This window comes from Oryza brachyantha, chromosome 5, assembly GCF_000231095.2.
Source record: "Oryza brachyantha chromosome 5, ObraRS2, whole genome shotgun sequence".
NCBI classification, from domain to species: domain Eukaryota; kingdom Viridiplantae; phylum Streptophyta; class Magnoliopsida; order Poales; family Poaceae; genus Oryza; species Oryza brachyantha.
This window is the reverse complement of record NC_023167.2, coordinates 9356704-9374019: the sequence shown is the minus strand read 5'-3', so window position 1 is coordinate 9374019 and position 17316 is coordinate 9356704. Positions and strand designations below refer to the sequence as shown.

Below are 17316 nucleotides of genomic sequence, written 5' to 3'. Positions count from 1 at the left end.
TGACTAATAACCTAATAGGTCCAACGATCTTAATATACAAAAGCATCAAATGGTGCGTAGAATTAGAATATTCTGCATTTTAACAATCAAGTCATGTCATCATCAACAACTAACGAAGGGAAAGTTTCAACCAAACGTTACGATGTAGGCTGCGTTCCGCCAGAGGCGGAAAAACATAGTAATAGATTAGTACATAATTAATTAATTATAATTATTAAAAACTAAAATAGATTAATATGATTTTTTTAAAACAACTTTCCAATAAAATTTTTTTATATATTAGCACGGAAAACGAGGAGTTAAGTTAACTTAGCTTTCCAGTGAACACGGCACTGATGATGATGGGGTGATCCCAAACAAGATATTCACAAAGGAAAAATAATTTTGAATAAAAATTATATATATATATATATATATTTGACGATCTAAAAGTTAATTTTAGAAATAAACTATAATTAAAAAACTCTAAAATCAACTCTAAATTAAAGGTTAAGAATTTAAATTTTAGCTTATAAGCATAAATAAAAGTAAAAAAAGGTTGATGTTAGTAGGTCAACGGTCATCGCCAGCCTTCTCGTTAGAGGAAAGCAGCGCAAGCAAGAGCAGCGACAATGGTCTGGAGCCATAATGCCAGTATGAATCTCTGATCATTATTAGCATGATCTTCAGATTCTATCGTCCCATAATAATGTCGATTATTGAAGCTGTTTTTTTCTGTTACCAGTAATCGTGCATATGCAATGCACGTTATCTACAATATATGTTTTATAAGGATATAAAACATAAAAGTTTGCTGTATTTGCAGAAAGTAAGACTGATTATAATCACATTAAAAACTCATAAAATCCAATCGAAGGAATTTAAGCATAAAGTATTAATTTAGCTTAGAAAATCTTGCTGCTAGCTCCAGAGGAAAAAACTTCATAAAACAACAACAGTTCAACCAATAACTTACAAATAAAAGATGTTTAAGACCATTGTAAGCGAATAGGACTGTAATAGGCACTTTGGTGACTGAAGTTTGTAAAATGACACGATAACATAGCTAGATGCTAGATGTAGAAAAAAAAAATAGCTGTTTAACTTTTGGAGCGTTGGAAAGAAACGGAGTATAATGATTTTTGAAAGTTTACAACACCCAGTGCAAAACCTCATTGAATTTTTCAAGGATTACATGGAGAATTCAGTGAGAGCTGCCATGAATCTTTTGAGAAGGATTTTGTATTCCAGATGTTCCCCTTCAAGGAAAAAAATACAAAAAACTAAGCAATGATATATCTTTGTTGAGAAAACCAGTGACATCCCCAAGCAATCATATCTTCTCAGATCATGACACATGATTATTCTAATAGCTAAATGGAACAGAAAACCCAAATCATTCAGAAACTATAGCTCTTAAAGTACACATAATTATATAATGCACTGAAAGCACAACATCGTCTCAAATATGAGACCTAACTGTATAATTTAGCAATACAAATCAACATTGAAAAGATGAAGGATACCAAATTGTTCAGACAAATTGTTCTTTAGCTAAAATTCAAAAATGATCAGGAAAAGAGAGTCAAGAGTTAAATCTTTGCCGCATTTGCCTCATTTACTGACAACAACCAAAGGAGCACCCTCTCCTTCGTCATCACCTGCAGACCACCATGCTTCATCAATCAGGATATCGATACCATCCATCACCTAGCCTCACATACATGCATAATTTTCCAGTCAATCTTATCCATGCAACTCTACATAGACAGGAAATTGTTGCAGGACTAATCTTATAAAAACATACACATGTTAGATTGACAGGGGTAGACAACATCTAACCATGCTTCACTAACTGACAATACTTCAAAGGGATGAGAAGGAAAAAAACGAAAAAAAAACTACTATTGGTAATTTTTAAGAAATATTTGGATCAGTGTATCGAGGAAATTTTGGATCAAAGCTTGAAGAGCCCTAGACTATTTTTTTATATTTCTTGACAATGTAAGAATATATGAAATACTGAGCTAAAACATATATAAACCTGGAGTATGCATCTAGTTAATGACCAATCTAAAAGAACACTGAGCTAAAACATATGCAAACCTGGAGTAGAATTTAGCTACCAAAGTAATTGGTATGCTTAAAATCCTAGAGTCCATGTTTGGACACCTCCACAACTGGAGGAGTCGCACTTTTACTAAAGCTACAAATAACTAACACATCCACAATAAATATGAAAATGATGTAAAACATATATGACTAACTGCAAAACACACAATTGGTTAAAAGCATAGATGTGGTAGAAGAGAAAGGGCCTGACCCTATAGGTAAAATATCAACTTTTCCAGTCTATGGCTAGGAGCACATGATTCAACTGAAAATTATAAAAAGTCAACCCATTAATCATTTTATTAAGCATCCAACAAGCATGAGAGAAAGTGATGTGCATGTAAATATCATAACATTCTTTAGTTTGACGTCTTCTCACCTGGAAACAGTGGCCACCAGTCTAATTTATATGTTCTTGGTGTGAAGTAACCTTGGTATATAGTCTTGGTAAGGATTTTTTTCCCCTTCTGTTATAAAAGGAGTAGATGAAGAGAGGAAAAAAAATTAACATTGGAAACCACCTTAATAGATTTTTCATCAAACTATTTAATCCGTGTGATTGTAAAAAAAGGAACATTGCAACAAAGTTAAGAGTCCTTTCAAATATATACATTTCCAAGTTTTGTAAAAAGAAGGAATTGTTTGACACAATCTTGTGGTCAAGTAACATCATACATTTTCAATTTAAAAAAGGTACAATATGATAAATCTGCGGTATGTGTGGAAATATATGAATTCACTGCATCATACAAGTTATTGATGGAGAAGCAAACCTGCAACCAGAGAACAATTCTTTGCCTGACTCCTTCAAGAATTCTAAGAGGCATTACTCATGTGATTTGAGATGTTAGTAAATCAAGTGACAGAACTTTCGAGAGTAAAGAAGCACAGTGCAAGCTCTTATACTTGTCTAAGCTCATATCATGCTGCATCCATAATCACTTATAGTTGTCCACCTCCAAAAATTCCATTCTTGAGACTATGCATCTATTGAACAATCTGCTAGAAATTCAGATAACTGCAAGATCAAAATTAGTTTGTTGCACTGCAACTAATCACGAAAATGGTGCAAAACTGTACATTTCCATCTATATAAATATGACATCATTTTATAAAATGGTCTAATAACACCACACTGCAACTAAAAAAATCAACTTCATGAGTAAAACAACCTGCAACGAAAGTTGGAGTGTTGGACTAATGACTGAGCATTCAGTTAAACACATCCTTAGTAAAAAAATAAAGCGAATTGACAATCAAATAAGAACTTGCTGCTAATTGTTTAAGACAAAATCAAATAGTAAAGTGGAAGGAGAAGAGATCCAACCAAAACCGAAAGAAATTTTACCTATAAAATGGAGAAGAGCAGAACCAGCAATCCAGCGGTGGGCAAGGCGTGGGGGCAGCAGCTGGCCGTCGGCGTGGAGGGCATCCGGCAGCGGCGGTTGGCGTTGGGGCGGCAGGAACCTGCGGTGGGGCAGAAACTGACGTGGAGGGCGTTTGGCAGCAGGCCATCGGCGTGGAGGGCGTTCAGCAGTAGTGGTTGGCGTTGAGGCGGGATAGTTCTGTGTCAATCAAAAAAGATCCAATCTCTATTCTAATAAACTATGATTAAAATGTAGAAGTAACTAAATTCGGCCTATGACAAACTGAATTCACATTTGGATAAGTAAACACACAACTGCATACTTCACTACAGGAGTGCACCTGAGATGGTTTTCCTGGTAGATGAACTTCGCAGCAAGAGGCCCTGAACGAAGTCTTCCGACTCTATAGCAAACAATTCCACATATAATGTTCAGTAATTAGTTGTATATAAGAAAAGGATGCGGGCCAAAAGAATAATATTCATTATGAAACAATTTCGTGAGGAAAAAGTATCCCATTACACTTGGCATCCTTGTAAACACCGAGAAAAACAGCCAATCCATCTTGGTTTCTTTAATAGCCGCAATTTTACAAGATGAAAAGTACAAGTACATTACCATCAGTTATTTAGAACATTTCAAGGTTAGATGTGGATGCCACTAAAAATAAACCATGCCTTCTGCTTACCATGGAACGCATGAACCAAAATTTTAGCCCAAAACTGATATGCAATTGTAATTATAGTTAGCAGCAAAGTAGTAACGGTAACTGAACCCTAAGATAAGATGATACAAAGATAAAGCGGGTATGTTTTGATTTCTAGTAAGACAAGCTGCTGTAAAAAAAAATATGCTACCTTATTAGAGAATATTTTTATGTCAAAATATAATAAATAGTTAATATTGTGTAAGAGAATATTTTGATAGAACCTTACATTATTAGAGACAAATTGTGGAAAGAACACAAGACAACGAACCTGATTGTGATAATGAATCTGGTGTAGAAATTTCGTGATGTGCACTCCCTGCAAAGATGTCATCTCTTTACTGCATGCCATCTTGATAGTACAACTGCAAACTATGCAGCATTTAGATTACGAATTGATAGCCACTTACAGAGAGTATTGGATAGCAATAGCATCAGGAGTCATGGTCACAGGCAGTACCTCATTCAGTTGAATCTCCTATTCTTAATAAGTTCAGAAACGACAGGGCTAGCTGAACAATTAGATTGATCAGAGTAGCAATTTAAGAAATCCACCCCAATGACAATGTAGCTAAATGGCATGCAAATCAGATTACTCCAATAAATCAATAATTGATCGCCAAATCATCAGACACATCACAAAATCACAAAATTTCCCTACCATAATTAAAATATGACAGTATACCATACTCAATGAAAACAGTGAATAGAAAATAAGTTTTTACCATATTATGCCCTCTAGCATGCCAGCAAACTTTTATCCCTGGTCTCCCAACTCAGCCAGTTCTCTCCACCCCCGTTGCCCTTTCATCATCTCGTCCATCCTGAAAAATGACTTTAAGACAGAAGTGGCCAAATCACCAGATGAATAAGCCTCAATTTTCAGTACTTGCAAGTGTAGATGTTTGGCACAAAACTTAGATACTGCCTTCCCTCCGTGGCCATCATAGACGCCAAAAAAGGATGTGCATTCATCAAGGCTTGGCAGAGCAGTGTGCGCGTCCTCCATGGTGGTCCGCCACCCCTGCATGGAGGCGAGACCGTAGCGGAGGCGGTCGTTCCCACCGTCGCTGCAGTGCTTCTCCGTCTTGGGCGTGCTGAGGTACACCCCCATGGCCACCCGAATCCAATGCACGGCGGCGGCGAGGCGCGGTGGGGGAGGAGGAGGAGAAAAAAAAGTATTGAAGGGGAGGGGATCCGTGATGGAACTTGGGGAGCAAGCTGTTGAGGGTAACAATGTTGGCTGTGATAGCGAAGGGCGGACTCGAGCGTGGGCGCCGGCGGCGTGGGCACGACTGGTGGCGGATGGGAAGGCTGGTGTGGCCGGCGGCGGGGCAGACACGACGTGGGGTGCAGCCGGCGGTGAGCGTTGGATTGGGGACGGGAGTCGGCACCGGCCAGGAGTGAGGCTGTGAGGGCGCGGTGACGACCAGGAGTATGGCCGTAGGCGTGGGGCGGTTGCCGGCGGATGGAGCCGTGGGGGCCGACCTACGGCGGGGAGGAGCGGCGTAGAGATGATCAGCGCTAAGGACGCGTCCACGAGGGGTGTATCCTGTGTACGATTGCAAGATATATATTTTAAATTGTATTAGGCCATTAAATTTGTACATCTAACGTACGATTGCAATTGACATCTAACGTACCATTGCAATTGACATATTTTAGGTTGTATTAGGCCATTGAATTTATACATCTAACGGTGGAAAATCGATTGTCTTTATTTTGTGTACATTTGTTAGGGTGGCCATAGAGAAATTTAAACTCGCCCACGATTTTCCTAGTGGACAGGACATGTTCTTGCATAAAAAAAAGCGGTCTGTTTCCTGTGATGTTCATATGGAAACTACTTGTCGGAAAGTTTCACCGTGGGTTAAATTTGCTACCTTTGTTCTCTGAAACCAAAATTGATGACCAATCACCACAGTTGACCCCCTCTGAATTTCTTGGCAGGCTCAACCGCTGCCTGAAATTTGTGCTCTTTTGACGCTACCAGAAACAAGTTTAGGCCCTGTTTAGTTGCAAAAAATTCTCACGTTCACCTATGACATCAAATCTTTAGACACATGTATATTAAATATAGTTAAAAAATAATTAATTTCATAGTTTATAATGAATTTGCAAGACGAACCTTTTGCAAGACGAACCTTTTAAGCCTAATTAGTCTATGGTTAGACATAACTTATATGTGGTAATGACGGATTAATTAGAATTTAAAAATTCGTTCCGTGGTTTCCTCACGCCCTATATAATTAGTTTTTCAATTACTCGCTGAAACAATCTTCCGACATCCAGTCAAACATGCATACGACATCCAACCTAAAAATTTTCATCAACTAAACAAGCCAAGTAAACGTGCCAAGCAGTGAAAAGCCTTCACGTTTCACATCAGCCACTGAAAATAACAGTACACCCAATGTATATGTCCTTCTCAGCCTCACTGTTTAACAGGTCATACGGTAGCATCCCATGAATCCATGATCACAAAGACATCAAGGGTACAGACAGTTACATCAGCACCACGAATCAGTTGAAACTCCATTGATTTCTGCTTCACGCAGATAGCTTCTGCGAGGTCCACAAGCTGTGCACAAGAATTTCAGGATTCGCTCCTCCCCTCCTCGGCTTCCTGCTTCTCCAAGAACGTCTTCTTGATCCAATCAAACGGCTGCCCGGGCATCAAAGATCACACGAGTTAACCATAAACAGCGCAGAAAGCTACCAAGATGATACCTCAAGTGACTGACAGGTGAGTATTTCAGGTGATGCGGGAGACGAGCAATGACTCACCTGGACGAGCCAGATAGCGGTGGAGACGCCGGCGACGGTCCACCCAGCGGCGGCGGCGATGTCGGTGCCCTGAGGACGGCTGTGCGGCGGCAGGAACCTGAAGAGGCGGCCGGTGGACGGAGCAGCCGGCATTCTCTTCTCAGCTTGGGAGTGCCAAAGCTCAAGACGGAACGAGAGCACAGAAATGCTTCGCGACGCTTTGAGAGATCGCTATCCTGCTGGGTTTGGGGCTTTTATCACTTTGGCAGACGTGTGACTCGAAATCTTCTCATCCTTTCCAGCGTCTTCTTCCATCCATCCAGTATTGTTCATTTTCTTTTCTAGAATGTTGCTATGAATCTCTCTGGAATAAGCTCGTCTTCTTTGGAAGTGTTGCCACCCAGACAAGCCATACTGCACCAAAGGTTGACGTGTAAAGATTTCTGCAACGCCACAAGTCCACAGCAAAGTGCTGTGCCTTCCCCTATTGCAGCTCTGCTGGAGTATGAACCTTCTGCAGTTTCCCACTTGTTGCAGCTCTGGAAAACAATTAGCAAGTCACGCTCAAAACGAAGCAATGCGAACTCAAATATGATTGCGCATATTTGCAATAAAAAATAATCTGTAAATAAAACTTTTATATATATTTTTTTATCAATCTAAAATCCAAGACTAAAAAATAATCTACGATTAAAAGACCATCAAATTCAACTTCAAATTAAATTTAAATAAATTTTGGTATATAAACATAAGCTAAGGTCCTAGGGATGTTTGTAGGTCGATCTGTGGGTATTTTAGGACCGACTCTAGTTCAATTAAATGAAATAAATTTTATTGTGATTAAACTTAATTTATTTTATTAATCTAGAGCTGACTCTCAATTACGTGCAGATCAACCCATACTCATCCTTAGCAGAAGCAAATAGATGAGAACGACAATATATATCATCCAAACAGAAGGAAAACTGATTTACTGATATATCTCGATGCCTATTTAGCTTCGCACATTATTGGGGAAAGTGCTGCAACTCAGAAGTAATTACTGTTACAACTTAGAACCAGATGGTACAAACACCGTTGCTACCAAAAAAAAATCCAGCTTGATCATAAGGGGCCAAGAAACAATCTGGAGGACTAAAAGAAAGAAGCAAAAGAGAGACCCTGCTGACACAAAAGGATCCCTCGCTTGGTTGGGCAAACGTCAATCAATCTAAAGTGGTAGTAACGGAACATATTTCATTTCAGTTGTCAGTTTTATTTAGACTGAACTGGAAAACTGTTTGGTTTCCTCAGCTGTGCGGTTAGCTTCCAGCTTTTTCGGACCTCTTCCTTTATCTGGTCCCCCAATAACGCCCCATGTCTCAAACTGTCGCTGCCGCGCCCTTGCTCTTTCTTTCTCCTCCTCGGATTTCGTGGCAAAGCAATAGGGACATGATACACCATACTCCCATTCATGAGATTCCATGTCTTCATCGCTAACTGGTTGCTTACATCCATAACAAAGTTTGTGGGTTCCTTGGGCTAATCCATGCTCCACCGAGACACGTTTGTCAAACACAAAGCATTCACCATCCCACAAGCTTTCTGCCTTCGGGATTTCCTCTAGGTACTTCAATATCCCACCTTCCAAGTGATAAACCTGACATGAACAGGTACGAAACCTACTATCAGGGTTGCATCTACAAGTGTATTACTATGTCAAGAACAATTTCAGAAACCATTGTGTGTATGATAAATGTCAACAAGCAAAAATTTGATGCACCACGCATCTACCACATATTATGGAAGAGTCATTTTTCCAGAACATTACCTATATTTCACTATACTACCTAAGCTAAGATATCAAGTGCAACTGGTCAAATGCACAATTGACACACAAGTACAAAGTAGTTCACTTTCAGCAGTAAATCTACACCTTTTCAATGTTTATTTTGATATCTAAGGTTTTACACTAGATATCTACCCCCATAACCTGATGCTATTGTGGTTACAACACTGATGGCAAGGTAAACCGCACAAAATGCAAGAGTTAAGAATACAGAAAACGTATAACTAGGGATGACAATGGGTCGGGTTTGGAGCGGGTTTTGTAAAAACCCACCCGTCATAAAACCCGTGACTGTAAGGTAAACCCATACCCGTAAACCTTCATGGGTGCAAAACTAAACCCGTACTCATACCTGCTGGGTACTCGAAACCCAATGGATACCCACGGGTGAAACTATGTCAAATAAAAAATATCTTAATCAAGACATCTCCATAAGTATATTAAGGTTTTTTAATATTTAAATGTAGGAAATAAGCAAATAAACATAGTCGATTGATTAATATAGCAACAAGAAAATAAAAAGGTACAATAGTAAGCAAGTAAAACTAAGATCGACGAATTCTACCGTTCAGTTATCCAATCATATTGACACAAACGGCTAATCATGCATCAACAATATTCTCATGCTCCCTGCTTATAATAATACTAAACAATAAGCATGCTTCATATCAAATATTTCAAGGTATCGCTAGATTTTTAGGGACCCAATGAGCACCCACGGGTTAAATCTAAAACCCGTACCCAACCCATAGCTTTACGGGTACCCATCCACATGAACCCATGGGTACGAATCTTCACCCATACCCACACCCATTGGGTACAAAACCCGTTGGGGCCCCGGACCCAGAGGTCCAATTGCCATCCCTACGTATAACACATCTTTTTGTTTAATAAATTTAAGGATGAAGGTAAAATTCTGTGCAATATGCAAGAGTCAAGGATACAGAACACATATAACTCATCTATTTGTTTAACAAATTTAAGGACGAAGGTAAAATTCTTAATAGTAAAATTGATCGAAACAATAGAACTCAGAAAAAACTTCACAATATACCTCTTTAAAGCCCTTGCTGAGTAGGAAGCTTGATGCTTTTTCACATCTTATGCCACCAGTGCAGTACATTGCAACTCGTGGTAGCTCTTTGGATTTTCTTGAACCGAGATCTTCCAATGGTCCACCAGTTATACTGTCATCTCCAGATGACGGTTGACTGTCAGATTCAGCCAAATCAAACTGATCATCCACCCAAGATGGAAACTCTCTGAATGAGTTTGTACATGGATCTACAGCTCTCTTAAATTTTCCTATGCGAATCTCATACATGTTACGCACATCAATAACAACCTGCCACATGGATAATGTAAACAAGTTGTTTGGATAACACAGTTGAATAAAATACATATCAATAGGATAAATAAGTCTCTGAGATGAGTAAAACACTCACAGTATCTGGGTCACTTATCAATGCATTCCAGTCTTTTGGCTTCACATATTTTCCAACCATTTTAGTAGGCATGACACCAGGATCTCCGAGAGTGACTATCTGATAAACAGCCAATAAAGCGTAGTAGTCTGGACCATTAAAACCAGGTCATTCTATTGAAAGAAACAGTAGCTGTTGTACAGGAAAACCAACAAACCTCCTTTTTCAATTTCACACGGACATGATCCCACCGGAAGGGTGCATCTTCCCCAGCGCCAACAGGAGAATGGCTGGTATGTCCATGATGGATAGCCTCATCTTCCGGAGTAACAGGAGACTGGATCATTCGCAGCCCTTTCAAGCAGCTGTCTGCTTGGATATACTTCAAGACTTTCTCCACAGCTTCTGGTGTTCCACATATGCTGCCATTGATTCCTTCTGGCGCAAGGATAATACCACCTGAAACACGCTGAACAGCATCAGCCGGCCAAACATGTGAGAATCCAGTTTCACAAAACAGTCAATAGATAAACTGCATCAGTCAACTTCACCACGATGTGAACATCACTATTCAGTCCTCTCATTTTAAGCACAACATATTTGGAAATTTCAAATTTGCAGTAACTCATTAGTAACATCAAATAAAGCAGTGCATCCACACTAACATTGCAACTTTGCATCTGAATGACTTGAAACCTGCTAAGCAATCCAGTTGAACTAGACAATAAGAAATCATATCATATACCCATAAGATTAACTACTAAATGCATCCTACGGGACTATGGCGATAGTTAATTAAGCCTTATCCGTGCTACTGGTGAACCGGATGAGAAGTGCTCACCAGCTCTTCGCAGAGCTCCTTGAGCGGCCGCCGCAGCTCGGCGTGGTCGGCGAAGTCCGCGAACCTGTAGAACGAGACCACCACCAGCTCGGAGTCACCGCCACACCCCTCCAGCACATCCCGCGCTCCTCCCGCGGCCGCGGCGAAGCCCCTGCCGCGCGGCGGCAGGGGAGCGCGCGGGCCCTCCTTCTGCTGCTGCGGCATGAGGCGGACGCGGCGGCGGAGCGAGGGGTAGAGATCCGGGACCAACGAGGCCAGAGCGGGGAGGAGGGGACGGCCGCGTCGGGCGGCGACCGTGGCGGTGCGGCGGGCGGCGGCGGAGAGCGCGGCGAGTGGTGGGGAGGGGGGCACCATTTTTGGGCTTCTTGTGGGGTGGATGCTCTGTTTGGGTTTATCTGCGGTGTTGGGCTTTGGAAATTGTGGGCTTTAGGCCGGCCCAACGAGGGGGCTAGAGCAGTGTTGGAAGGCCCACTTGTATCCTTACTTTCAGCACTATCAAAGATTAATAGCGTCGAAATGTGTTAAAATTTTGACATTACCAATTTTTGATAAGATTGATTTGAATATTAACGAAGAGAAAATCCAAAAAATATCATTGATAAATATTTAAGTCTAAATAATGCTATCAACAAGTGTGAGTTCTAAAGAAATGACATCATACAAACAGACTTGTCTGAGAAGATGAAAGTCAAGATTGGAGGGAAGAAGACGAATCAGATGAGTGGGTAGTACATGTAGGATTTTCTTGTTGTGGATATGTGTTGGTGTTGATTATGATGTAATAACTTATCGAGGAACAATTAAAATTTTGTTTTGTTTGTATTGGATGTGTTTTGAAATCATGGTAAATAACATAATCAAATGGCCTATAAATCCATCATTGGTTTGATTCGAGTTGGCTAAACTCTTTTTTTAATAACGAAAATCCCTATAAGCGTCTATTGTAGGATCGACGCTAAGGCCATTCTCAATGACCCTTTCATTTGACTTTAATTAGGTGTCACATCAGATTTTTTTTATGACATGACAAGAATTTAATTAGGAAAGAGAAGAGAACCCTTTTATCCTAGTGATAGGCTCATGGTGTTGTTTCTAAGTAAATGAAAGCCGACTGAAAGTCCATTGAGACCAAATCATTCTTTCATATAGATCCCATGTGGGGTTTACCTCCTATTTTACTCTCATGTAGAAATTACTCTCATGCAGAAATTTAATGGTCTTTAAATCTATGAAACTATGAAATGAAAGAGATCACTGAGAGATGTCATTTTATTTTACAAAACAAAATTAGAACACTGATATGTCATACTTAGCAACATTGAAATGAAAGAGACCACTGAGAATGGCCTAATAACCTGGGTGCCGCCTGCTAGGTGCCGGTTGAGAAACCAACACTTAAATGGGTTTACGCAGTAGCACTAGTTTCCTATGATTCCATATAACTCAAAGGGCCCTTAAAGAAGGAGAAATCATTCAACAATGTCAACCTTAGCTATGTGTTGCATGTGCGCAATAGTTTTTTTCAGCCGTTGGAGGCTCCACTTTGGAGTATGGACTGAGACCCTGTTTGAATCCCAGAGATTTTTTTAGTTATTGTCACATTGAATGTTTGACAATTATTAGAAGTATTAAATATAGACTATTAATAAAACCCACCCATACTCTGGACTATTTCGCGAGACGAATCTATTGAGCCTAATTAGTCCATGATTAGCGAATGTGATACTACAGTAAATATTTGCTAGTCATGAATTAATTAGGTTTAAAAAATTTGTTTAATGAAATAGCATTTATTTATGTAATTAGTTTTATTATTAGTCTATATTTAATTCTTCTAATTAACGTCCAAACATCCGATATAACAAGGGACTAAAAAAAGTCACTGGATCCAAATAGCCACTGAGTCTAGACTGGATGTGATGATCGAGCCCAACGAAATTATAACCCGACGAAACATGCTCCTGTCCTACCAACCGCGGGCGCAAAGAGCACGTACGGATGGAGCCACGCGTTGTCCTATTCCACTAGTCAAATCGTGTACCTGTGTCGTCGTCGCCGCTCATCTCAGCGGCGCCGGCCTGTCCCGTCTTAGAAGAAGAAGAAGAAGAAGAAGAAGAAGAAGAAGAAGAAGAAGAAGAAGAAGAAGAAGAAGAAGAAGAAGAAGAAGAAGAAGAAGAAGAAGGGCTTGCACGGCTGTGCAAGAAAAAGGAAAGGAGGATTGGGATCAGGTGTAGTTGCTATATTGACTATAGCTTTGGCAGTTACGTGATCTGCAGTATGTGAAGAATGAATCGATCGAACGGTTGACGTTAAGGCAATCAACAAATATATCCCCATCACTCGGTCTCCTTAGCTAGAGAGAGGCACCAGGCATGGCGATAGCACATCCTGCAGGAGCGCTGCCTGCTCTATGCATCTAACCGATGCAAAAGCATCACTAGTTGCATTAGCGCCACTGTGTCTTTGCGCGCCACCGCTGCTCATAGGTGCATGTGGGCAGCCGCTCACCACCCGTCCCTAGACGCATGCAGTGATTTCTTTATGCATTGCCTTCCAGTGGTGGAGGTGGCATGGGGGCTAGGGGTCTTGAGCCCCCTCTACCGGCGCCGATCCCATGGAGACCCCCTAAACCCTCTCCTGAGCCTCCGTACAAATTTTCTCCATGGTTTCATGGTATGGGGATGGAGTTCTTTAGTTCGTGGTTGGAGTAGAAGATAAAGTTAGCTAGACCATTATGAAAAGAAGCCTAGCAAATTTGTTTCCTTGGCCTAGCCCACTTAGAACACAACCATCAATATTCAGCTATCCATTTTCATCTGTTTCCATCCAAACCGTTCATTCTTATCCTAATCCACACCCCCTCCCCACCATAATACCCTAATCCTCACTCACACCCACCTAATCATAGGCGGCTGGCGATGGACGATGGATGCATGGAGCGGCAGAGGCGGTCATCAGTTGGCAGTCGACGGCGAGCGCGTAGGAGCGGGCCGACCGACGAGTGGCCTACGCACGCGGTAGGGGTCGGTAGAGACGCGTGGTATGGCACGAAGCCCGACACATGTGGCATGGCGGAGGGCGGCAGGGACGCACCCGCATAGGGCAACCGGTTTGTTCAACCCTTCTATGATTTTTTCCTGGATCAACCCCTGTGGCCTTCCAAAGCTTGAACATGTATTAAGTTCACGGAATACAAGATCAAGGAAGTCCCTAACTAGCATGCAGTTCAAATTAATGATTTTCAAAATGTCATGAATGCGTCACTATTACATCATCCTTGATTTCTTCTCCTTTTTTTGACACGGGTCCTCGATTTCGCGTATGAGCATCAGAGATTCAGAGTCTAGTGTTCCTGGCAAGACCAGATATACAATGTCATCTCATCTGCTCTGGCCTGCGTTCGTCCGTCCCTATAAATTAATTTACAATCCTCGTTTTCCATGCACATATTTTCCGAACTCCTGAACGGTGTATTTTTTACAAAAATTTTCTATAGAAAGGTTGTTTTAAAAAAATCATATTAATCTATTTTATATTTTTTAATAATTAATAATTAATTAATTAATCATGTGTTAATCTAGTACTACGTTTTCTACCATTTTTCACGTCAGAATAAGTTAACTTATCTGCCTTCAAAAGAACGCGGCCCTAGTGCTCTCCACCATCATTTCATCTTAGCATCATGTTTACCTCCCTACAGCATCTATTTATCCCTATCATCTTTTGCAAGAGATGACAGTAATTAATCAAGCGTCATGTTGGCATCCGTCGGACCCTCATGATTCACCAGCTGGGCAACCCTGGCTGGATATGGCCAACAGTGGCGCTGACCAGATCAGTCCTTGCATTGTCGCATGAAGCCCATGACCAATCTGCTCTGCTTGCCGTCGTTTTAGGTGGATAGCCATGGTCAATACGCTCTGCTTGCCATTGTTCTGATTGGATACTATTTGATTGAATTTGGACGCTGCGGATCACAGCTACTCCCTCCGTTTCATAATATAAGATGTTTGATTTTTTCTTCCAATGTTTGATTATTTGTTTTATTCAAAAATTATGAAAATATTATTTATTTTACTTGTGACTTGCTTTATATCAAAAGAATTTTAAGCACGAGTTATTATTTTTTATATTTGTACTAAATTTTTAAATAAAACGAATGATCAAATATTAAAAAAAAATTGAAACAGGTTACGCTAATCCAGGAAAAGGCCGTCGTCGTACGTCCGTGGGAATAGAATCTGCCCCTGGGTCGCCTCTTGCCGAGAAATGGGGCCAAGAAGGAATGTCGCTCTCTGATTGGCGTCAGGCTCAGGCATCCCACCTTCTGGAAAGCAGATGTAATTTTTTGATTGAGATGCGAGAATTTCACTTATAAATTCTCCGTTTAGTTTTCAAAATTTTTTCCAAAAACATGATATGAAATCTTTGAACTCTAAAATAGAACATTAAATATAGATAAAAATTAAAATTAATTACATATTTATGGGGAAAATCGTGAGACGAATCTTTTGAACCTAATTACTACATGTTTAACCATAAGTGTTACAGTAACCAACATGTGCTAATGATAGATTAATTGGGCTCAAAACATTTGTCTCGTAATTTTCTAATGAAATCTAGTACTTCAAATATGTGACCGTACATGACGACGTGACATCATCCAAAAAAATTTTAGGAACAAGAGAGGAGTGCTGCACATTGATCGATGGATAAGACAACAGAACTTACTTGGCAAGCTGTCGTTGTTGTCCTATCTTGGCCGCGTTGGGCTCGCCAGCTTAGAGCAACTCAGGCTATATAAGTCCACTATAAACATATTTTAAAGAGATAAAAAAAAGAAGAGAAAAGAGGTGTGCTATTAATTTGTAGCCAGCTGCACACGGTCTCCAAGATAAAATATGTGTATGACATATGAGACCATATATTGATGTTTTGTAGATAACTATTGTATGAGTTGGCTATTAGATTGATTATAGATAAATTGGCTAGTAGTTGGCTATACTATTGAACTTGCTCTAAGTTATAAGGCCCTTTTTTCACGCGCATGCTTCCCCAACTGTTAAACAGTGTATTTTTTTTTAAAAAAATCTATAGAAATGTTGTTTTTAAAAAATTATATTAATCTTTTTTATATTTTTTAATTAATTAATTAATTATGTACTAATCTATTACTACGTTTTTCACGCCGGAGAACTAACCCACTCTCACCGACTACCAAACGAAGCCCTTGTCATATAACTAAGCTGCATAATTGGTCCATCTTGTACCATGTTATTTGTCACACCCGGAGTTTAATTCTAAACATTAATTCGTAAAAGAAATTCGTAAGTAATAATTGGCTTAATTAACTTAGGAAAAATCTCCCTAAAGAAATTAATTTAATTAAATCGAGGTTCCAAATCGATTAAGAGGATTTAAACTTAAATTGCAGAGGTATAAAATTTTGCCAAACCAATTAATTTAAAATTCGGCAAAAGTGGGCTTTCCTTTTTCCCTCTTTTTCTTTCTTTTTCCCTTCCTCTCCAAATTGGGCTGAAGTCCAATTTTCCTCCTTCCTCCTTCTTTTTCCTTTCTTTTCTTTTCCTCTCCTCCTTCTCGGGCCGGCCCAGCCGAGCCGGCCCATCTCCCCGCTCGGCCACCCCCTCTCTCCGCGCGCGCGCCCTCCTCCCTCCGCCTGGGTCATCGGCCCAGCTCGCCCGCCCTCGCGTCCGCATCGCCCCCCTCCGCGACGGCCGCCGTCGAATCCGCCGCCGGGGCTGACTCGGTCTCCACCGGCCGTCTCGCCCAAGCCGGCGCCTCCTCCCCTATAAAACCCTCGCACGAGCGTCGTCGCCGCCCTTTCTCCGTCCGCCTGAACCGCCGCCGTGCCCTCCTCCTCCGCCGCCGCCGTCGATCTTGCCGCCCGCGCCTTGCCACCCTCGCCGCTGGCCGTCACCCCGTGTCCCGCCGTCTCGCCGACTTGCCTCCGCCGTCCTCGTCGCCGGTGAGCCATCGCCGCTTTCCCTCTCCCTCCTTTTCCTCTCCGGGGGCCATCGCCGAGGTTGTCGTCGCTGCTGCGCGCGTGTGCGCCTGGGTCCTCGTTGTTGTCCCTCCGCTCGCCGACACCCTTGCCCCGCTGTCGCCGACGCAACCCCGTCGACGCCAGAGCGTTGCCTCCCTTCTGCCGCGCCGCCGACATCGTTCTCCCCGAGCCGGTCGTCGCCGTTCGCCGCCACTCGTCGGTTCGCGCCGCTTGTCGCCGGTCGCCGCCCTCCGCGCCGGACGTCGCCGCCTTCCTCTGCTCGGCCGGC

General features: G+C 41.4%; 1 protein-coding gene and 1 long non-coding RNA gene across 3 annotated transcripts; both read right to left on the bottom strand.

The window, feature by feature from the left end:
* Positions 1-1429: 1429 nt before the first annotated feature.
* Positions 1430-5693, bottom strand: LOC107304232. Of its 2 annotated transcripts, none has more exons than XR_005811896.1 (9): positions 4890-5693; positions 4575-4676; positions 4436-4483; positions 3781-3861; positions 3440-3656; positions 2865-3109; positions 2471-2558; positions 2303-2356; positions 1430-1640 (listed from the first exon to the last, which is right to left on the bottom strand). It is a non-coding gene; the product is annotated as an uncharacterized LOC107304232 (long non-coding RNA). The 2 variants fall into 2 exon arrangements; XR_001550267.2 differs by having other exon boundaries at positions 3799-3861.
* A 2164-nt stretch (positions 5694-7857) lies between these two features.
* Positions 7858-11377, bottom strand: LOC102721931 (rhodanese-like domain-containing protein 7). Its single transcript, XM_015837059.2, has 5 exons — positions 11024-11377; positions 10400-10651; positions 10204-10302; positions 9813-10103; positions 7858-8569 (listed from the first exon to the last, which is right to left on the bottom strand). Exons 1-5 carry the CDS (start codon positions 11375-11377, stop codon positions 8189-8191), a joined length of 1377 nt encoding a protein of 458 aa, XP_015692545.2. The 3' UTR covers positions 7858-8188.
* Positions 11378-17316: the final 5939 nt, after the last annotated feature.

Bases quoted from the DNA above. Each gene is read 5' to 3' on its own strand.
- LOC102721931 (XM_015837059.2), bottom strand. From the start codon at position 11,377: ATGGTGCCCCCCTCCCCACCACTCGCCGCGCTCTCCGCCGCCGCCCGC. The intron at 10,652-11,023 runs GTGAGCACTTCT...GATGCTGTTCAG, and splicing joins AGGAGCTCTGCGAAGAGCTG to CGTGTTTCAGGTGGTATTAT. The intron at 10,303-10,399 runs GTTTGTTGGTTT...GCTGTTTATCAG, and splicing joins GTGTGAAATTGAAAAAGGAG to ATAGTCACTCTCGGAGATCC.